Source organism: Monodelphis domestica, chromosome 2, assembly GCF_027887165.1.
Source record: "Monodelphis domestica isolate mMonDom1 chromosome 2, mMonDom1.pri, whole genome shotgun sequence".
NCBI lineage: Eukaryota > Metazoa > Chordata > Mammalia > Didelphimorphia > Didelphidae > Monodelphis > Monodelphis domestica.
This window is the reverse complement of record NC_077228.1, coordinates 151,769,892-151,792,693: the sequence shown is the minus strand read 5'-3', so window position 1 is coordinate 151,792,693 and position 22,802 is coordinate 151,769,892. Positions and strand designations below refer to the sequence as shown.

General features: G+C 37.4%; 1 protein-coding gene across 3 annotated transcripts in view; it reads left to right on the top strand.

Moving 5' to 3' along the window:
- The window catches only part of MTR (5-methyltetrahydrofolate-homocysteine methyltransferase), a 157,096-nt gene that overhangs the window by 108,743 nt on the left and 25,551 nt on the right, over positions 1-22,802 (top strand). For all 3 annotated transcript variants that reach the window (XM_001378286.4, XM_007481573.3, XM_016430236.2), the window contains 4 exons: positions 1,333-1,400; positions 1,917-2,037; positions 9,923-10,004; positions 21,892-21,990. In XM_001378286.4, the coding sequence (XP_001378323.1) occupies positions 1,333-1,400; positions 1,917-2,037; positions 9,923-10,004; positions 21,892-21,990 (370 nt within the window). The remainder of the gene's footprint in view (positions 1-1,332; positions 1,401-1,916; positions 2,038-9,922; positions 10,005-21,891; positions 21,991-22,802) is intronic.

The following is a 22,802-nucleotide window of genomic DNA, read 5'->3' as shown; positions in this document are numbered from 1 at the left end:
AAAATATTATAGCATTAGAGAGCCCTCATAGGTTCAGGGACCTGCCAGAATGATACAACCAGTATCAGAGACTCTCCTTGAACCCAGGTCTTTTTAGGCTATCCTTACTGCCTTTGAGGCATATTTTTTGTTTTTGTTATTTAAAAAATTTTTTTTATTCTGAACTTAACAGTGAACAAATGAAACAAATATTTCCAAATACATAGTAGAACAGAAAAAGTGGATTCTGCATTAAGCTGCTAGCATTTGTAATGAAAAGCTTGTTTTTTTCCAAATTTAAAAGTTCAGTCTCACTTTCAAAGATGTCCTGTTTGCCTTTTCTTCTTTCTGTTCTCTATTTTTTAAAAAAGAAATGCCTGTGTTCCCCATTTCCTTCATCCATCTTCCTTTCACCCTTTCTCCTTTGTTTTCTGTCAGCTACCTTCTTGTGTCAGTCTTGATTGTTGAACCAAGAATCCAGATAACCATAATTTTATTAATAGGACCAAAAATGCTTATGTAGTGTCAGATCACTGTTTTTTTTTTGCTCACCAATTCTTGGTTATTAGACTGTTCCACAAGCACTAAAGAGTTTGAATACAATATAATGTCATTACTTTGAAATTATTTTTTTAGGTTTTATTTTTAATATATTTTTAAAAAACAACAGCAACATGTTAGCTTCCTTAATTTTAAAATTATGTAAAGCCATTTTATCACAGAATTTTAAATGTATGTTCTCATTTAATCTTTTGAACAAACAGCATATAAAATTGGGTTATAAAAATAATGACATAAGTTTTATGATTAGAAATAAAGAGATTGGTAGGGAATCAAATATTCAGATGAGAAATTCCCTATTCCTTATACTGACTTCCAAGAAGGGCTTCTTAAAATGATGGTTCCTTTATGAATTGAAAATCTTTTGGCTTTAAACTATTTGGTCAAAAAGCTCACATATGGAGCCGTTATTGTTGTTGAGTTGTGTCTGACTCTTTCTGACTCCATTTGGGGTTTTCTTGGCAAAGTCCTGGAGTAGTTTGCTATTTCCTTCTCCTACTCATTTTACATGCTAGGAAACAGGCGAACCGTGTGATTTACCCAGGTCACCCAATTAGTAAGTGTCTGAGGCTGGATTTGGACTCATGAAAATGAGTCTTCCTGATTCCAAGCCCAGTGCTCTGTCCACTGTGCCTCCTATCTGCGATGCCTGACCCTCCTCAGATTCTTTTGTACCAGTGAACTTCTAGGGGCAGGCCTCTTTATAGCACAGCAGTTCTTAATGGGCCCAATTAAAAACATTAGCTTCCCTTTTGTCCCCAGCATTTCTCAGATCTAATTTTTCTGCCACAGGGTTATTGATTTAGGAGTCATGACTCCTTGCGATAAGATCCTGAGAGCTGCTCTTGACAACAAAGCAGGTATGGTACAGCTGTCAGTAGTTTCAGGCCTATTTAGGCTGTCCATCTGTCAGTGAATGGTAATGTTCTTCCAGATGTGTGATCCATGGGGGTTTAGAAGTGAAACAATTAAAAAACTCATTATCTGGTGGGAGCTGGAGTTTGGGAAAGCAGGTTAAGATTCAGTGGAACTTATAACTAAGGTGCTGGGAATGGGTTAAGTATGTGATAACATACTTTTGTTAATAATTTTTATGAAGTACTTTCTTATCTTTATAATCATGAATTTAGTCTATATAGTGTTAGATGGTTGCCCAAAAAGATGTATGATGTAATAGTGTGAAATCTCAGGTCATATTAGCAAACATAATCAAGAAATGGTGAAAATTCAGCTTTTAGGAAAACTCCCTAGGACACAACCTTTTCTTGTATTGTAAGAATTTCTTATTGAGTCTAGTGGATTTGATTAAAAAATGGTTTATGAGATGGGGCCCTCCCTTCTTTTTCACCTCTTATTCCCTCCCTTTTTTAAAATAGATATAATTGGCCTGTCGGGACTCATCACTCCTTCTTTGGATGAAATGATTTTTGTTGCCAAGGAAATGGAGAGATTAGATATAAAGATTCCTTTGTTGATTGGAGGAGCAACCACTTCCAGGTGAGTCAGATAAACTGAAGAATGTTGTTTATTAAAGTAATCTTAAGTGCTAGTGTTTAATAACCCTAGAAAAATCTAGGGGGTCCTTCTTATAACGTAGTATGTAAAATTTTGTTAGTTTTGTATGTTGGAACTGCCCTTTCTCAACTTTGAAACTAGAACAGAGAGAACTCTAGTAAATGTCTAGATTTGTTGTTTCTCTGACCCTGGAGAATAGTGTTTTAGTCTTTTTCCTGGGACTTCTTGTTCTTACTAAGTCTTTGAGATGAGCATTAGGGTCCTTGCTTCTACTGACATTAAAATTTTGTTCAGCATCTGTTGAGCATCTAAATAGGATTTTAGATTTAGAGCTAGAAGGTGCTTCCATGTTCATCTTTTCAGGAAGTTTTAATCTGTTTTGTCATGGCCCCTTTTGGGAGTCTGGTAACACTTCCTCCAAATAGCATTTAAAAAAAATTAGTTATGGAAGGACAGGCTAAATTTCAATTACAGGACAGTGAAAACAAAGATTTTTTCCCCTCCATCTAAGTTTGTAGACCACAGGTTTTCTTAGCCCCTCTGTTTGGCAGATGAAGAAAGTGATGCCCAAGGCAGATAAGTGATTTCCCTATAGCCACAGAGGACATAAATAGCAGAGCCCAAGATTTGAGTATAGGTCGTGTCCAGCTCTCTTTGCCCGTGTCACATGACTATTCTATGCTAAGTAGCATGAGTTTTTATAGAGATGAATAGAACATGTTCCTTGCCCTCAAGGAGGTTATAATGTAAGAGAGAAGATATCACTCAATACACAAATAATTATAATGATATAGAAAGAAGCACCCAAGGAAGGTAGCAAGGAATGTAAGGAATGTATGGAGTGCTATGGGAGTATAAGAGGGTGGGGAAGATTGAGAGGGAGAAGGAGAAGAGAGAGAGATTATTTCTGGCTGAAGGGAAAAGGACATAATCATTTATTTATTTATTTGGTCATTCATTCATTTATTTGTTTGTTAAAACCCTTACCTTCTGTCTTGAAGTCAATATCGTGCATTGGTTCCAAGGCAGAAGAGTGGTAAGGGCCAGGCAATGGGGGTTAAGTAACCTGCGCAGGGTCACACAGCTGGGAAGTGTCTGAGGACAGATTTGAACCTAGGACCTAGGCCTGACTCTCAATCCACTGAGCCACCCAGCTGCCCCCAAAAAGGACATATTTAAATAAAGGTGAGGTTTGAAGAATTAGAATGATTTTGAAAAGCAGAGGTGGGGAGAAAGGTATTCTGGGCAGTGGGAATGGCATGGATAAAAAGCATGAAAGAAGGAAAATGCAAGTGTGTTTCAGGAATGCTGAGTGGTTGAGCAGGTCTGAATGAAATTAGTGCAAGATATGGTGGATTTATAAGGTCGGGAATAGGAGATAATGCTAGAAAGATGGAAACTCTGTCATGAAGAAGTTTGAAGACCATGTTAAGTCATTTGTATTTTCTTCTTTAAGTAGTAGAAAGTGGCTCAAGGCTTTGGATTGGAAATTTTAGGTTTAGGAAAATCATTTGGCAGCATTTGGAGATGGTATTAGGAACTACAGTCAGAGTAGTTAAGGGGCCTATTGCGACAATCTATATAATGAGTTATGAGGCCTCAGCCAGGATTGTGACTGCAGGAATGGGAACAAAAAACCACATGCAAGAGATGTTTCAAGAAAAAATGAACAAAATCCGCAATGGGTTGGTGCTTGTCCCATTTACAGAAATAGCAAAGTCAGACAGAGGAGTGAGATTAGGGGTGAGGAAAGATGATGATGGGTTTAGTTTTGGACAGTTTGAGTTACCATTGATGCTGAAGTTAAGATGCCCTGTCTGGTGTATGAGGATGAAACTCAGGATAAAGGATAGGCATTCAGATATGGGAATAAACTTCTTATACATGTTGGTTGAATGGCTGATATCACCAGCATGAAAGTGTATAAAAACAGAAGAGAAGAGGATTGACATAGGGGAATACTCACTTTGAAGATGTGGGAGGAGATTGAGAACTAAACAAAATAGTAGATGAGTTAGGGTTAGTTAGGAGATGGGATTGCTCATCGAGGTAGTAGGAGAGCCAAGAGAAGAGTGTCAAGAAAGAGGAAGTTGTCAACAATGAATCATGATCACAGTAAGTCCTAGAATTATAATGATGTTCAGTAGAGGTGGTTTTGTGTGAATGATCTCCAACTGTTTTTCTGTAGGTTTTTTCTTTATTCTCTTGTGGTGTATACCGTTCTTTGTAGCAGTAAACAAGGTAGACAGCTAGAATCAACCTCTTTTGATCTCACCACTCCTTTGGTGTTCATAGATAAAAGGATATAGTATAACTTCTGTTTGGTAGTGATTAAAAAGCCATTTTTTGTATTGTAAATGTCACTGTGTTAAGATCACTATAATCTAAATACATTATTTTATTTAAAAGTTGTTTTAAAATTCTGAACTTAAAACACCAAAAAAATGAGCATTTTCATATGCAAAGTAGACAAAAAAGAGAATTATGTGGGAAAATGTGAATGTCTGTTAATGCACAGCTTGCTTCTCTTAAAAAAGGGTGCTGATGTATATTTACTTCCATTTTTTTCTGTGTATTAAAAATGTTTCAGTGACTCTTGGTTATTTTTTCCTTCCTTTTGGGGCAAAATTATTGATAATACCTTTCTTTCTCACTGTTAAATTTACTACCCAGTCCCCCCTACCCCCACTGAAAAAAAGAAAAAGAAAACACAATCCTTCTAACAAAAAAACATAGTTAAGCAAAACAAATTCAGACATTTGCCAGGTTCAAAAATGTATGTCTCAATAGGCATGGAGTTGAATGCCTGTAGTTCCAGTTCCTGAGAGAGACTGTGGTTGCTATTTGAATATCGGCCTTAAGTTCAGTACAGATATGGTAAACTTTGGGAGTGGTGGGCCACCACCAATTGCCTCAGGGAAAGCAAATTGCCCAGGTCAGAAAAAAAGATTAAAACTTGTTTGCTGATCAGTACTGATATCTGGCCCATGAGTGACCAGTGTACTTCCATCCTGGGAGAGATAGGGTAATCCAGCCCCTTTTTCTGCACCCCCTCACCCCCCAAGTATGTCATTCTGTAAGAGGAAGTTAATGTGCCTCATCTTCTGCTCTCTGAAGTCCTGCATTGAATAGAGTTCTTAGGTGTTTCAAAGTTGTTTTCTTTACTAGTTGATTCTATTTCTGCTAAATGCCTACATCAATTCATAAAAGTTTTACTGGTTTCCTCTGAAACTGCCCTTTTAGTTATTTTTCATAGTTCAATAATATTCCATCACATTCAAAGGCCACAATTTGTTCAGCCATCCTCCAGTTAATGGGCACTGCTTTGTCTTCTAGTTCTTTGCTATAACAAGAGTAATACTTTTTGAATGTTTTGGTCTTTTTTCTTTGTCTTTGATCTTGGGGTTTTGGCCTAATGGTGATATCATTGGGTCCAAAGGTATAGATAGCTTAGTGAATTTGGGGGCCTAGTCTCAAATTATTTCCCAGATTGACTTTTCAGTTCATAGTTCCACCAAATGCCTCAGTGAATGTATTATTTTCATGAATGATCTTCTTTTCTACACTAAAGCCATTGATTGATAGCTGCCATGCTTGAATGATTTGATGGTTTTGAAATGTTATATTGTAGTATAGCACGAGGTTGTTTTTTTTTTCTTCAGGAAGTCTTAAAGAGTAGTGATTCAGGATGAGTTGTAGGATCATTCTCAAGTGATATAATCATCCTTTGGTCAGGGAAGGTTTTGCTTAACAAGAAAATGAAAAATTGGCTTTTTAGTATGAGTAGTATGAGTCTTCATTGGCTTAATAGTCTACCCCTTTCATGGGTCACAATTATAAAATGAAATGTTATAAATATTTAAGTGAGTAGAGATAATGGAATGTGTCTTAAGGTGTGTTGAATGTAAACTCAGATTCTACATTACAAGCAACAGCATATGGTGAGACAATTCAGAGCACAAGGTCATATAAACAACATGAAATAAATTGTTAATTCTACTCATGCCTCTTAGAACAGCACCAAATAAAGCAACCTTAACAACTAAATTCCAACAGACGAATTTTTTTAAGCCTTCAAAACAGGAAAGAAATATTATGATGTAATGAGGGTAAGGTGACATTGGTTATTTACAGACTTTACCTTTTGAAAGTTGTGGGAGTAATAACCACTTGAATAAGTCGCCCATGAACTGATGATTCACTCCAGCATGGCAGTTTCTTTCTAGGATGTGGTCCTGTCTGAAGTCACAGGATGAAGTGATTCTGTGACCTCTCAGGGTTTCTTCTCACGCCCCGCTTCTTTGATTGTATGTCAGTCCTGACTTTGCTGGTCCTCTTTGCCTAGTTCCTGTTGTCCTTCTACAAAATGTCAGGGGCATGAAAGACTGCGGCTGGGCATCCGGGGCAAACTCTTCATCTCTCACTCCCTTTCTCCCCCACCCCCATCAGGGGAGCTAAGCTGTAGTGCCTTTGAAGAGACCTGAATGTGCTCTTACAATACAGAGAATAACCCATGTTTTGCCAACCAGTTTTGGATCTTAAATTCTAGGGCCATTTCAAGGTATTGAAAATGAAGCCTTTGACCTGCAGCCTTTGGTCCTTGGAAGCTGATTCTGTGTTATACTTCAGTCCTACATATTAGTCCTGCTTTTTAAGCATTCAATGGATGATTTGCCTTAGATTGCCCCCTGACATCTTTCACTATGTTTCTTCCAAAACTTTTTAAGACCTCTGCCATTGTCCAGGTCTTAGCTTTTATCTAGTCTGTTTAATCAGATATTGGCTATGGAGCTCTTTATTCCCTGCAAGCATACATTTGAAGAAAATAACCAGCTGTCCTTACAGATAGATTTCCAGTGCCCTGAAGCAGTATATCTGAATGAGAACTGTAACCCTGAGATGTTCTAAATTAGGACATCTGTGGGGTTGCCAGGGTAACTAAGCTTATTACATTGTGGTAGATTCTAGATAGATCTCATTAATGGAAGTAGAAAAAAGAAATGAGAGAATTACGAGTTTTGGCTCTTATGATGGCATTTAATGTTTGAGTCTATCCAGTGGATTTAGGATTGAACATGAGTGGAAAGATGCTCTAGCATACTTGACATTTTCAAAGTGTGTTTTTTTTTTTAATCATGAATATCTCTCTCATTAGCTTGATACTAGCTTGATACTATTAACTCCAATTGGCAGATGTAGAAAATTAGCAAGCCAAGTTCACAGTGTGAGAAGCAGGGCCAGGATTTGAGTCTCTTTTCTGATTTCCAGAGCCACACTTAGCCATCTTGGAATCTGTGAAGAGGAATGGAGAATCTCTTGTAGTTTTTTGGGGGGAGGGGGTTGAATGGTTTTTTTGTTTGTTGTTTTGAGCTCCAGAGGGAGAATTCTTTTCCTAGACTAAAGGACCCAAGGAAAAGAAAATTTGAATAAAAAGTCAAACATCGGCAACAATTCATCCTTTGGAGAAATCAGGATGAAATGCCATTTCAGTTCAATTAGCATTTATTAACTTCCCATTGTGGGCCAGGCATTATGCCTGAGGATACAAAGACAAAAATGACAATAATTACAACTTTCAAAGAACTTAGATTACCCATGACTTGGGCATCACACAAGTAGTCTTGTGTTTTACTCCTTTGAGTGCATCTGTCCTTCATTAGTTTTAAAATTTGGGAGGAAAAGATTCTTTGCATTTTTCTTTTCAATAGAATTCATTATTTCCAGCATGGTGGCCTTATTGTAGAGCTTTAGCAGGGTGCAAACATTAATATTGACTGGCACCCTATTGGGCACTTAACACTTATTGGATTAAATTTAACTAAAACCTTCCTGCCTCTCTGAGGCATAGGTAATTTAAAACAATATAAGATCAAAGTAACATTTCTTTAAGTACCATCATGCATAGGGGACTCTGTAAAAGAGACATGTAAAATTGCATTGTTAAAAATGTTTTTTACCTCCCTTTCCTTATTCTCTCTTATTCAAAAGAAAAAACCCTAGTAGCAAATATTCAGTAACACAAAAAGATACATACATTTCTGTATTCACTATGTCCAAAAAATAAATATTTTGATCTGCATGCTGAGTCTCACTTCTCTGTCAGGAAGTGAGTAGCACACAACTCTGATTATGATTACTGGATAACTAGATTTATATAGTTCCTTCTGTGTGCCAGGTGCTATGCTAAGCTCTTAATGGATATTATCTCATATGGTCTTTACAGCCTCTCTAGTAGTAAGTGTTCTTGTCCTCATTTTATGGTTGAGGATATTGAGACAATGGTAAATGACTTGCCCAGGGACAGGCAGCGAGGAAGTGTTTGAGACTGGATTTGAACTCTGGACTTTCTGACTCTAAGTTAGCCATCTATCTATTGTGCTGCATTTCTAAGTGAGAACATGGGTATACTGAGCCATTCCTTTTAACAAAAAGAGAAAAAAACAAGCATTTAATTTCTTTCTGTTCTTCATCATATGTTGAAATGTTCATTTTTTATAAAACCTTTTCTTTCTGCCCTAGAATCCTTTCTAAGACAGAAGAGCAGCAAGGGCTAGGCAGTCGTGATTAAGTGACTTTCCCAAGTTCACACAGCTGGAAAGTATCTGAGGCCACATTAGAACCAAGATCTTCCCAACTCTAGGACTAGTGCTGAGATTCACCGTGCTACCTAGCTGCCCCCAAAACATATTTTCTGTTTGCATTATTCCAAAGAGGGTTTTAGCTAGCATGGCTATGCATAAGTGTTAAATCATTGTTACTTTGGTAAAACTAACAGACTATGGATGATATTTTTTTTCCCAAATGTTCAATTGGGCAAAGAAATTATTTTAATAAAGGTTTGTTTTTATGAATTTTTTTTTATTCTGATGTTTTCAGTTTATATTTTTAGGCATCTTTCAGTAATTGTTAAAGTGAGGAAATTAAAATTGAATCTGACAAATTGTATCTTAGAAGGAAGCACTTATAGAATATACACATGGAATATATATTGGAATATGCTTACTTTGGATGGAATCTCCTTTCACTCCCTTGGACAACTCACCTTGTAGTAGTCCTTGGGGGCTGTCCACAGGCCCAAAAAGTGATGACTTGCCCAGGCTCATATAGCTAGTGTTGAAGGGAATTTCTAGCCACATCTTCCTGAACCCAAGATCCACACTTGATCAGAATTTCTATGTCATACTTCTGCATATGAGGAAAAACACATGAGCAAATCAGTCATTTTCTAACCTAGAGAAATGAATTGTTCAATTTTAAATAAAGGCAAATTAAACCAATACAAAATTTGAAAGTTTGTAAAGCGCATACTTTTTAAGTTATATCATTTGTCCTAACAACCAGCTTGTGATGTGTATATGCCGTGATTTCCATGTTACATATGAGGAAATCAAGGCTTATGGAGGTTAGATGACTTGCCCAGGGCGAAGCAGTGTCAGAGGCAGGATTTAAACTCAGTTTTTCTTGACTCCAATTTCAATGTTCTTATTTACTGTGCAACTAAGTTCCCCTTCATGACTAAAAATTTCTTTTCACAAAAGCTTTTCCTTTATCACTCTCCACAAATTTGAAAGGTAGTAGAAGTGATTTTTTCACCCTTTACTTTTGCCTCCAGCTCCCTTTACCTTTATAAACCTTACTAGGTTTTTAATAAATAATTTTAGTTGATTATTGGTTGATTTTCCCAGTCTGTGAAGAATGGTTGATCATTCTTAATTTGCTGTGAGATTGTGTAGTTCAGTATTTCTAGCATGCTGGAAGTGTTCTCCAGAAAGCCCTATAAAATACTCTATTATCCTTAATTGTGGAACATGGGTGGTGATGTCTGAACTGTCAGTTCTGATGGATGTGGGTTCTCCCTTCTTTTCAGAACCCATACTGCAGTTAAAATAGCACCAAGATATAGTGCTCCTGTAATACATGTCCTGGATGCATCTAAGAGCGTGGTGGTGGTAAGTATGAATTTTAAATAAATATTTAAATTTCAGATATGTGAAAGGAGATTAACTTAACATTTTATATGTATAAAGATAAATAAAAAGGTTTTTTAACCTCTTTCATTGTTTTTTAAATTTTGCTGTTAACTTTAAAACAGTATTGCATGTATGAGGATAATTAAAAATTTTTTTTCTAGAACCCTGTGTTTTTTTAGTTTTGCTGCTAACTTTAAAATTATTACTATATTTTGCTTTAATATCTTTATTTCTCATTAAGTTCCTAACCATTTCCATACTCATTGAGCCATCCATGAATACTAAGAATACAAAATAAAGGAGAAAAAAAATTAGTTCAGCAACACTCACCAATTAAGTCTAATAATATATCTGGGCTCCACATCCATAGTCCCCACTTCTCCAAAGAAAGGAGGAAGGTACATTCTCATATTTTGCCAATATTTCTTGAAAAATAAGAGCCAACTCTATATTAGTCAGTAAACATTTTCTAAGTGTCTGCTATGCGTCAGCCTCTGTGCTAAGCATCTTAAGATACAAAAAAATCAAAAGATAGTCCCTGCCCTCAAGGTGCTTATAATGTTACAACCAAACTATAACTAGTATAAATTGGAAATAACAGAAGGCTTTAGAATTAAGAGGATTTGGCAGTTGCTAATTGGCTAAGTGGATAGAGAGCTAGGTTTGGAAGAGCTTGGTTCAAATCCATCCTCAGACAATACCTAGCTATGTGACTTTGGCAAGTCACTTAGCCCCCATTGCCTAGCCCTTCCTGCTTTTCTATCTTAGAACTAACATAATATTGATTCGAAGATATAAGGTATGGATTTTAAAAAAAGAAAGGATGGGGAAAGGTTTTCTGTAGATGGTGGCATTTTATTTTGGACCTGAAGATGCCAAGAGGTGGAGATGAAAAGGAGGGCATTCCAGGGATGGACACCAGCCAGTGGAAATGCCCAAAGATGGGAAATGCAGTATATGTTGATGCTTTTAGGAAGTCTGAAGCCACTGGTAGTGTTCCTACAGTGCCCTGAGGGCTATAATAATAATAACTAGCATTTAATAGCTTTTTAAGGTTTGCCAAGTACTATACATATGTTATCTTTTCCTATTAAAATTTATTAAGCAATCAGATGTGTTGAATTAGGTATTAGAGGACTGAGACTTAAAATTAATCATTTATAGAGAGAGCACTTAGGCTTGCTAAGTGATTTATCCAGAACAACCCCATAGTTTCAGGGTTTTTTCAGTGTTTATTAACCCCATTTTACAAATTTGGAAACTTAAGATTCTAAGAAGTTGACTTGTCCTTGGTCATACAGTGGAGGGTCTGAGGCAGAATTTTGGAACCCAGGGCTCTTGATTCCCAGCTCCACATTCTTTCTTTTAGACCAAGATACCTCTTAAAAGAAGAGAGGAATTTTCCTTGCCTTCAAATGCCTACAAGCATCCACATATTCTCAGTTGTCTACAGTTGTAAAATCCTTATATGACATAGCTGCCAGAGAATTTGCAGGAAATGGCCCTTGTGGAGATGGGTACATTCCTCACCAAGATAGAGAAGCATTTAGAAGCATTCAAAATCTGTACTCTGATTTTCAGTGAGTAGAGTACATATACCTCTGTCCAAGTGGAAACCAGTTGTGCCCTCTTCTGCTTTTCTAATTTATTAAAACAAGGTTATTAATGCCTGATGCCTTGGGAAGTACTTTCTAAAAGAGTCCTTTCATCAAACCCCTATCATGTGCAAAGTGAGACTTAGCACAGTGGACTAGATTAGAGGATTAGTCTTGGAGTCCTGAAGGCCTCTGCAAGTTCTCCCTCTGGACACATACTAGCTCTGTGATACAGACAAGTCTTTTAATATCTCAGTGCCCCCAGGAAACTCTGAAGATTGTAGGTAATCCTTGCCAGTTTAGGGATATTCCATTACTAAACCACCACAATAAAATGCATCAGGTATCGTGCAAATGGGTTTCTTTGTTTTGTGGATTGTCAACTTATTACAGGCACAAATTATTATTTATAGTCCCAATATGCTATTTTAATTTTTTCTTTTTTATTTGATTATTATTATTAACATTCATGGATGTTTTAATACAAAGAAAAGTGAATTGTACGTGAAACAAAATTTTTTTTATAGTTTTTAATGATATTCTCATTTTCCTACTTGTCTTTGTTCCTTTTTGAATTTCCTCCATCTCCTTTCCATGTATTTTAAAAACATTTAATTGATAATCTCATCATTATGTTACTGTCACTACTCACTAAGTCCTCTCCCTCTTCTCTCACACAGTGGAATTTAAAAACATTTATCACACACTTAATTTGTACTAAGCGTTTTACTAAATGATAGAAATACAAACAGAAAAGACAAATCCTCCTCTTTAGGAGCCCACATTCTAATGAGCACATATTACATGTGGCAGGTTTTCACTGCAAGTCAGATGGTAAAACCTGAGATTACACCTTAGGGTACAGTAAGTCAGATGATATTGCCTTGGATGGGGGGGGATGGGCCAGTGATCCATCATTATCTCAGCTAAAGGATTGTAGTGGGTGACTCAGTGGCTCATCAAAGCAAATGGGAGCAGCCGTGTTCCTAACCAAAGGCTATTGGGAAGGGTATGAGTGAAGGAGGCTACTTCTGGTGGGAGTGCAGTTTAGGGGAGGGGAGATCATTAACCAGTGGAGATGGAACATCCAGTGCCTTGTAGGAACCAGTTAGTAGGGGGTGGTGAAGACCTTTTTCATCACTTTCCCTCCCTGAGCTTTAATCTCTTTTAATCCAATGACTCCTTCCTTGCTTCACAAATGCCCAATTTTCCCTCATCCTTAAATATCTTCATTTGGCCTTGTTATATGCTTAAGCTAGTATTCTATAATCACTTTTTCACAACCTAGAGATACCCGTTATATTTGTTGCCTTCACTCCCTCGTCTCCCTTCTTAATCTCTTGCCATCTGTACCACTTTATTTAACTTTTCTCTCCAGAGTTTACCAGTGATCTCTCAATTGCTAAATCTGATAATCTTTTCTTATTCCTCATTTATCTTGACACTGTCAATCATGCATTTTTTCTGGATAATCTCCCCAAGTTTTCTTGACACTGCTCTCTTCTGTACAACTAGCTACCTGTTTGATGGCTTCCTCTCACTCTCTTTTGTTGGATCATCATCTATGTGCTGCTACCTATACATAAGCATATCCCAGGGCTCTAGTCTAGACCTTCTTCTTTCTAGATTCTCTTTAGTGACCTTATCTCTCATTGTTTCAACTTTTATTTCTCTACAAGTGATGCCCAGGTCTATATACCCAGCCCTCACCTCTTGCCTGTCTTATGTAAGATATAAATTAATATCCAATAACTCCAAGTATTATGTTTTATAAGATTTTTTTAATAATCCCTTGAAATAGAAGAAAAAAGATAGAAATAAAATCCGAGTAAAATTCTCCTCCCTCTCATCTCACCCCAACTTTACAAAATGTGATCAGGGGAAAAGAGAGTGAGGGGTGGGATCACAAAGAACTTATATCCTCCCTAGGTGAGCAAGTAACATGAGAAGGAACATGGGAAGCTGGGATTTAGAGTCCTGGGAAGAAGATTCTAATTATACAATCTCCCCTGTGATTCCATTGGAAAAGGAACATATAGAAATCTCCCCATGGAATTAGTATACATAACCAACTTATATCTCTAAAATCTCTAACTATATATATATAATATTAAAGTCTCTAAGGGGAAATTACAGTAATTTGGGGAATAAGAGAGAAATAAAACTAGTCTTTTTGTCTATTAAAAATTGTCTAAACTCCAGACTTCTAGTTGCCATAATGTAAGATTTAAATTAATATTGAATAACTCTACATATTATATTTTATAAGATTTATTAATGATCAGTTGAAGTAGAAGAAAAAAGAAATAGAAGTAAAACCCAAGCAAAACTTTCCTGCCTCTCACCTCATCCCACCTCCGCAAAATGTGATTAGGGGAAAAGAGAATGAGGGGTAGGGTCACACAAAACTTATATCTTCCCTATGTTAGCACGAAATGTGAGAAGGAACATGGGAAGCTGGGATTTAGAGTCCTGGGGAGCAGATTCTAATTATACATTTCATTGCCTGTTGGTTATACTTATGTAATAAATTATGGAATTGGGATTTGGACCTTAGGCTTTTTTTCTGTCCACTAAATCATTTGGTAGATTATTGTCATTTAGATTTATAGAACAGGATTCAGCTGTGTGTGTGTGTGTGTGTGTGTGTGTGTGTGTGTGTGTGTGTGTGTATGAGAGAGAGAGAGAGAAGAATGAGAGAGAGAGAGAGAGAGAGAAGAATGTCCAAAACTACAGAAGTTACAGAGAATGTGGATAAGAAAGGTCTGGTGGTTTTAAGGGAACTTTGGTAAACTTAGCATAATTTCACTTACATTTTAGGGCAGGAAGCCAGCAAGAGAAGTAAGTGGGTGGTTGAGAAGTGGAGGAAGTAAATGTAGATACTTTTTGCCAGAAGTTTGTCAGTGAAAGAGAGGGAAAAGGTAGGTTAATAGCTTGAGGAGATGGCAGGGTCAAGTGAAGGATTTTTTTTAAGGATGGTCGTCGGTAAGGAAAAGATTAGAGACGAGAGTGATTGATGTCAAAAGCTCCCACAGAAGGAATGAGTGGATAGAATTAAGGATTGATAGGTAGAGTTGGCCCTGGTAAGAGATGGGACTAAGGTAGGATAGGATGGTTGAAAATGTAGGAGTCTGAGATAGGGAGTGGAGGAAGAAAAAAGAGGGACCAGATGGTGAATGGCAGTGGCTTCTATTTTCTCTGTAGGGTAGGAGGCAAGGGTATATGAAGGGGAGGGAGGGCACAGAGAAGGGAGGTTTGGGATCAATGCTGAGGGGTAGGGGAGGACGGACTTATAATAATACCATTTTGTGATTTCTCACAACAACCCTATGAGTTAGGCCCTTTATAGAGAGGGTCCTGCGACTTATGTCTGTCCAGGGTGTTCTGCACAAATCAATGAGGACCCAGTTGAGAATGGTTATATAGATATGTAGTTAGGCCAGGAATCACAGTGCTGTGACTTCTTTAGGAATATGAGCAGCAAAATAAGTGGCAAGAATGACCCAGAGTTTGAAGATTAGAAAGAATGAAAGGTCAGTAGGACAGAGGGCAAGGGAATCCAGTCTGAAGGTCAGTAAGGAGCCATATGTGCTGAACCTCTTGCCAGCCGTGAGATAACAAGGTCAGAGCAAGTCAGGCCAAAGCAGAGCTGGTACCCTGGAAGAATAAGGAAAGAAGGAGGGATGAAGAACAGCTTTAAGGGTGGGGCAAAAAGAGATTGTATTAAGAGAATTTCTGAGCTCATAATTAAGGAGATAACATGGTTATGAATGGCCAGATTGTGATTTAGGATAGGAACGAACCACCTTGTAGGAGGCTGAAGTAGAAGGAAATTTTTGGTAGTTTAGATTAATGAGTGAAGAGCTGAGGGGTTTTGAGGAAACATGAATGTATATCAAAATCTCAGAGTATGAGGCCAGGGGTTGAGTCGATTGTTAACCTAAGTACTGTATTTCTGGCCAGGAGAGTATTGCAACAAGGATCTGGGCAAGATGATGGTGATTTGAGTTTTTTAATCTTTAATCATAGACCCCATTGGCAGTCTGGTGAAGTCTGTGCATGCCTTCTTAGAATTACATTTCTAAATACATAAAATATATCACAGTGCAAAGGAAACCAGTTGTGTTTATTTTTAATGTTTACCTTCCGTCTTAGTAACAATTTTAAGACAATAGTAGCAAGGTCTAGGCAATTGGAGTTATATATTATATAGATAGGAAGTGTCTGAGGTCATATTTGTGCCCAGGTCTTCTTGATCCCATACTATTCACTGTGCTAACTGGCTACCCCTAACTCAGTTTTATTGAAATGCATACATCAAAATATTTTTAAAAAATAGTTCATGGAGCCCAGGTCAAAAATTCCTGATGTAGATGGATGAGAAGAGCCCCAGAGGAGGAGAGGTGATGAAGGAAAAAGGAGCAGCTGGAATAATACATTTTAACAGATAAGGAGACTACAGAAGTGGCCCTGGAGAAATGGACTTTATGTAAGTGAAATGTAATTGTAGCCAGAAATATCCAGTTAACAGTAGGAAAAGTATTACATATACATTTGTCCATATCTTTTGGGATTTGGAGAAAACAGTTAATTTCTTTGACTCACATTTTCTCAGGCATTGGGTCTTTATTATTATATTAGCTCCTTAGATCTCCTCAGTTGGTTCTGTGTAAATCACAGGTAGACTTTAGATGTTTTCCTGGGCAAGAACTCCAGGTCCTTCATCAACTAACTTGGGGGAATGTAAGTTCCTAGAGGGCAGAGATTGTTTTTTCCTTATATCTTTGTATCCTCAGCACCTGGCACAGTGCCTTGATAAGATCTTGTTAAATTGATTTCAGGAGGTCAGATTCAACAGGCTGTATTTGTAGACATTCTTGCAGTGTTCAGGGCTTATGAAGATAGGATTGGTAACCGTTGTAGTTTAGGATAAGCTGTGACTGGTAGCTAGTTAATTGCATAATTAATAAGTTGGGCTTTTTTTTCTTTCTTTTTTTCCCGGTGGCTGGGGGAAAGTCATCTGAACTGATGATTTCAGAAGTTGTATGGAACTCCTGGTGAGGAAATACCCTCTACAAGTGCAGATGGGCTACTACTAGACAACTTTGGCCTTAACAGTTGCTTAGGAAACCAGAAAGTTTGAGTGAATGACCTAGGATCACACAGCCACTGTCAGAGGTTAAGCTTGTAGCCACCATACTACTCTGCTTCTCCATTGTATAAATAACCACTTCTTTAAAAATTCAACACAAATAGATGTCATATAGTGGATCTTTTGGACTAGTGACACATTATGAGAATGACATTCTAGTGTAATAATTATTTGGAAAGGAAATAGGATTGGGAAAATGGGAATAAATGGAGGTTTGTATGGAGTAAGGAGGAGATAAGGGGAGAGAGGGAACACTGCTTGGTGAGGCCTCAGCAGGGAGATGCCCCCTGCTGAGAGGAAACAGCAGGGGTCCGATAAGGACTCTTTGTCCTGGAATGACTGAAACTGAAGTTCAGCTCCCTCTATGACCAGAAAAGATAGTCCACTTATCTGACTGCGAATTCAAATAACATAAAGTTTAATCATTAGTTGGGATTGGAGTTTTTCTCAGCTTCAGACCTGAGGCCAGGCCCCAGAGGCTGGCGGAGAGTTTGTCCCACTCCTGTCTACTCTCGTTGTTCTAATTCAGAATCTTAGCAGTACACAGAAAGCAAACAAGAACAATTCTAACCTTTAGAAGCCTGTGTCTTTGGGCAGAACCGTGTCTTTGGGCAGAACCAAGAAGAGCACGCCACTCCAGACTGGGCTGAACAAGCTCCTCTCTCCTCCGACACCAGGACCCCAGACTCCACCGGCAGGAAGGAAGTGCTAGTCACAAGACCCAACTGCTACTCCCAGTTGGCCCCTTCCCCCACAAACTGTCAATCTTATTTCCTTTCCACAATCGTTCCCTTTTTTTGTTGTGACCTTCCCAAGGTCACATATTTATATTATAGTTACCAATTTACTAAATCTACTCTAAGGAAATCTTAGCAGGAAAGTTTGGGTAAGGGAAGTTTTGGGTTTTACAATAAATTCAGTACAAAAAATGTTGAACAAACTATTACAAGAAATTTGAATCTTAATGCTAATACTACTTACTCTACGTTAACTAAAACTAATACATTATTTACAGAAATCATTTACATATAATACAATAATACATCTTGTTCCACATCATGATGTCAGTCAAATAGAAATATCTGTTGATCTTTCTATTTGCCTAAGACCTTATGGAACTAACTACATACATATTTACATTTTGCATAAATACAATTCCAGACTCTTGTTTATATAGACAAGGCCTCTCAATATGTCAGTGATTTTGTGTTTTGTGTCTAATAGTGTTGCGTTGAATTAATACTTATCAAATTTCTTCAGATTTCCACTTCTCATATTGATGGATCTCTTCTTTCATTATGTAGTGATGCATGCTATTTCCCTAATATGTGAAATTACTTTTGTTTTATTATTTCAACACACTCAGTCTTACATATAAGTCTCGTTTTCCATATGTCCTCTAATATAAACAAATTTACAAGTTCAAAGTTTTAGCTGTCTATTTCAGCTTTTCGTCTTTGTTTCTTGCCTCTAGCATCTTTTCTTGATGCTTTTCCTCCGGGCTGGTTTAAAATCTTTTCCTCTGGGTTGCTTTTCCTCTGGGCTGCTTTTCCTCTGGGCTGGAAAGTTGTCTCAAACATTATGTGTCACTATTATTTCTTTATGATGTGCTTTTATGTTAATCAGTTTTTTTTCATTTCTCAGCACTATCTGTTGTCTAATTTTCTTTGATGTCTGTTACAGTGGTGTTGAACTTTTTCTGGTTTCATGTGGGAACAGTGAAACCATGAGTCTTTCCCTGCAACTTTTATAGCTGTTGGGGTAGTAAGCAATACTTCATGTGGTCTAGTCCATTTTATGTCTGTAGCCAATTTTCTATTGAAAAAAAAATTTTTTTTAACCCCTACCTTCCATCTTGGAGTCAATACTGTGTATTGGCTCCAAGGCAGAAGAGTGATAAGGGCTAGGCAATGGGGGTCAAGTGACTTGCCCAGGGTCACACAGCTGGGAAGTGTCTGAGGCCAGATTTGAACCTAGGACCTCCAGTCTCTAGGCCTGGATCTCAATCCACTGAGCTACCCAGCTGCCCCCTCTATTGAAATTTTTTAAGTATACTATGTCTCCTGGTTTGATGTTGTGCAAATTGTAATTCAGGGGTACTGTTTGTTGTATCAAGCCCATTTCATGCAATTCTGCTATTCTTGTTTGTAAAGCTTGTATATATTTTGTTAATTGACAATCTCCACCTATCATTGCAATGTAAGTTGGTTTACAAGTCCTTCCTTGCCAAATTGCGTGTCCATATAGCATCTCAAATGGAGCGATATGCAAATCTCCACTGGGTCATGTTCTAAGATGGAACAGAACTAATGGCAGAATGATTGTCCATTTTTGGTGTGTTTCTGCACAAAATTTTCCTATCAACGTTTTAATGTCTTTATTTAATCTCTCCACTTGCCCTGAACTTTGGGGATAATATGGTGTGTGGTATGTTGCTTGTATTCCTAGATTTTTATAAATTTCATTTAATATTGACCGAGTAAAGTGACTTCCATGGTGTGATATGGAAATCACATTAAAAGACTGATATATATTAATTTAAGGTCGCCAAGGAATTCAGTTATGTAATTCCTAAATGAAAATTCAAGTCAGCAGTCAACCTTTTATGGAGTTTTTAATTACTAACAGGAGAAAGAAAGGTATTAGTTTGAGAGAGAGAGACAGAGAGAGAGAGAGACAGAGAGAGAGAGAGACAGAGAGAGACAGAGAGAGAGAGAGAGAGAGAGAAAGGGGAGAGAAGGGAATAGGGCTTAAATACCCACTCTGCTTAGGCTGGGCCAAAGGCCCAAGGCCTTGGATAGCCGAGGCAAAGAAAAGAGATCAGTCCCTATCACTCACGTGACCAAAATGGAGAAACAGTCTGAGGGCCTCCACTCCAAGCAAGCTCCAACTACCTCCTCTCCTTCACACAGGAAGTCCCCAGAACTCCTCAGCTGTCCTCTACCTCACTTCCTGTGTCTCACCTGTGCCAATGGTGGCTCTAGCTTCACCCAGGACCGCCCAGAGGTCTGTCCCCTTTGCACGTGTCTGTTGAAGGTCATATTCTCAAATAAATCTTGAGCTTTGCTGCAGCCCTTCCTAAATCCTGTTACCCTGAATAGGGTGGAGATTGTAGTTTCTAAGACCTGATTCTGTCATTCCAAGTGTCTCTATTGTTATTGATCAGGAAATAGCCAAATCCCATCCTCTAAAGAATGGTTTGAACAGGGTTGAGTAGTTTTGAAATTCACAACGGTCTGAGTCCAATTTTGAGGGAATCCCAAATCTAGGTATGATTTCTTTTAATAGGATTTTAACCACAAATGCTGTGTTCTTTTTGGAAGGAAAAACTTCTGGCCATCTAGTCAGTCTGTCTATGATGACAAGGCAATACTTAAACCCTTTGTCTTTTGGCATATTGATAAAAATCTATCTGTATGCATTCAAATGGGGTATATGTTAAGGGATGACCTCCTAAGCCTTTGGTCTTATAAACTCCCTGATTGAACTGCATACAAATTTTACATTTTTGACAAATCCTTATGGCATATGAGGATATTCCTGGTGCAGTCCAAAATCGTCTCACTGAATCGATCACAGCTTGGGTTCCACAGTGCCCTTGTGCATGTATTGCATTGCACATGTGATAAAATAAATTTTTAGGCAGGATGGGCTTGCCTAGTTGCGAAAACCATATTCCTCTTATTTGTTTTGTTCCTAAGTTCTTTATCCATGATTGAATTTCCTGCTCATTATAGGCATCAGTGAGATTGTCCTGTTCAACTATTGAGAAATTCAATACATAAAAAGGTCTTTCTCTAGCTCCAAATTTTGTTGTAATGTCAGCTCTATGGTTTCCTAAAGACACACCAATCTTATTTCCTTTCCTCACTAGTGACTATTTACCAATTTAACTGGATAAAGTGGCAGTGAATGTTAACTCTGTGTGAAACCAAGACAGTTGCTTCTGTGGTTCATCCACCTGTGTAATTATAGGATGTGGATGAACTAGGAGTATTTAGGCAGAAACTTGATGGTCTGAGTATCTTTACTGAGTATTCCTGGGATTGTAGGTTCAACATCGAATATCTAGGAAATTAACTCTTGCTAACTCAGAATTTGTAATCTAATGCAATGTGGAAGTGACTTAAAAATATATGTTATAAGTAAGAATAAGAAACTCGGTGAAATCTTTGTGGTGATGGTTTAAAAATAAACTTTTATAAGTATAGGAAACTCAATGGTGAGTGGCTTCATTGTGTTCCCAGACTTTGTGAAGGAAGATTTTGAGGTGTCCATTGCTTAAAATGAGGACAAGGAGATAGTGATCTCATTTTAGATGAGTTATAATCTTTTCTGATAATTCTTCTTTGCAGTGGTAACTTTTAAACTTTTTAACAAAGTTGCTGCAAGAAAGATTTAGAATAATATATTAATTTCTTTCTCATGGAATCATAAAATATCAGAGTTAGAAGAGAACTTAGAAATCATGTAATCCAGAGATTCTTAGCCTGAGAGCTATGAACTTAATTAATTTATTTTATTTTTAATAGCTTCCATTATAATTGGTTTCCTTAGTGATTGCTATGTATATTTTTTATGTACTTAAAAACATCATACTAAGAAGAGATCAATAGGCTTTACTAGGCTGCTAGAGGGGTTGAAGACACTCAAAATTTTCACTAATTCTTATTTTACAAATGAAGAAACTGAGAACTTTCCATTTCTTTATCTAACATCTCATTTGGAGGTTATCAACTTGCTGTGCATTGCTCTAGTGTTTAAGTGCATGACCAGTCACAAAAAGTTTTCCATTTTAAATTTGTTTTTGTGATTAAAAAAAAACCAACCAAAAACCTTTGCCAGTTGATAACCACACTTTTTCTGGAGACAGTTTTGATATATCAGATGAGCTTATCACTTGAGTGGGTCTTTAGTTTCTGGGTTAGTGCTAAAGCTTTCTCCACCCTCTCCCTATTCCCTCCTCTCCTGACCCTGGCTAAGTGAAAGAAACCATTCCAGTATTTTGGGGAAATTTTATGGCAGACCTGGTTTGGACCTCAGACTGTGATCTAGTGTCTTTCTTTATCTCCCACATTGTCCCTGGATGCTTGTAATTGACCTTTATTTCTTTTCTTAGTGCTCTCAGCTCTTGGATGAAAATCTGAAGGATGACTTCTTTGAGGAAATCATTGAAGAGTATGAAGACATTAGACAAGACCATTATGAATCACTCAAGGTAAATTTAAAAAACTAGTTTGGACCATAAAATAACCCTCTTGTTTGCTATAGATATCAGTTGTCATCTCCCACTAAATACCCTGCCTGAATATTCAGGGCTGTCTTCAAAAATCAGTGTGCCATTTGGCCTATTATTTGTTGTTTTGCTTAATGTGGGAAGATGTAGCCCATGCTTTGACTTAATTCTGTGACTTTGATTAGGAAGCTAAATAATATGGTTAGTGGACCAAAAGGCTGGACTTTGGTTTGCAATAGTTAATTTTATTTCTTGCTCTTTATGACATGCTGGAACATTCGAGTTAATATCTTACCTTAGATTTCCACAGGGCCTAGATCTATATAGAAAGTTTTCTAAGGTTAGATTTTTAGTTCTGCTCATTAATTCTAGTTTACTACTTTTTGTAAAAATCAGCAAAAGTCAGTGGAAAGGGAAATAAGCCTGCAGAAAGAATAACATGAAACACAACTAAGCAAGAAGAGATCCAAGGATATTTATTGATAAGAATCAGAGGAGGAGAACCAACATCTGTGAATTGGAACAGATCTGACACCAGGGTTCCATTATGGCCACTTCTCATCTTCAGTAATAGTGGAAGCACACTAACTTCAGCCCTCAGTGTGTTATATGAGGAATTGGAAATGCCACTTAAGATGAGTTGGGAGGCAGGTGAAATCCAGAAGAAAGTCATTTTTTAGGTAACAGTTTTGAAGGCACTTGGGGATTGATTTTCAAGATGATCCAAAAAAGAGATTCCAGAAGATGAAAAGGATCATTTGCTATTGACCTACGTATCTATTTTCCTATTTAAA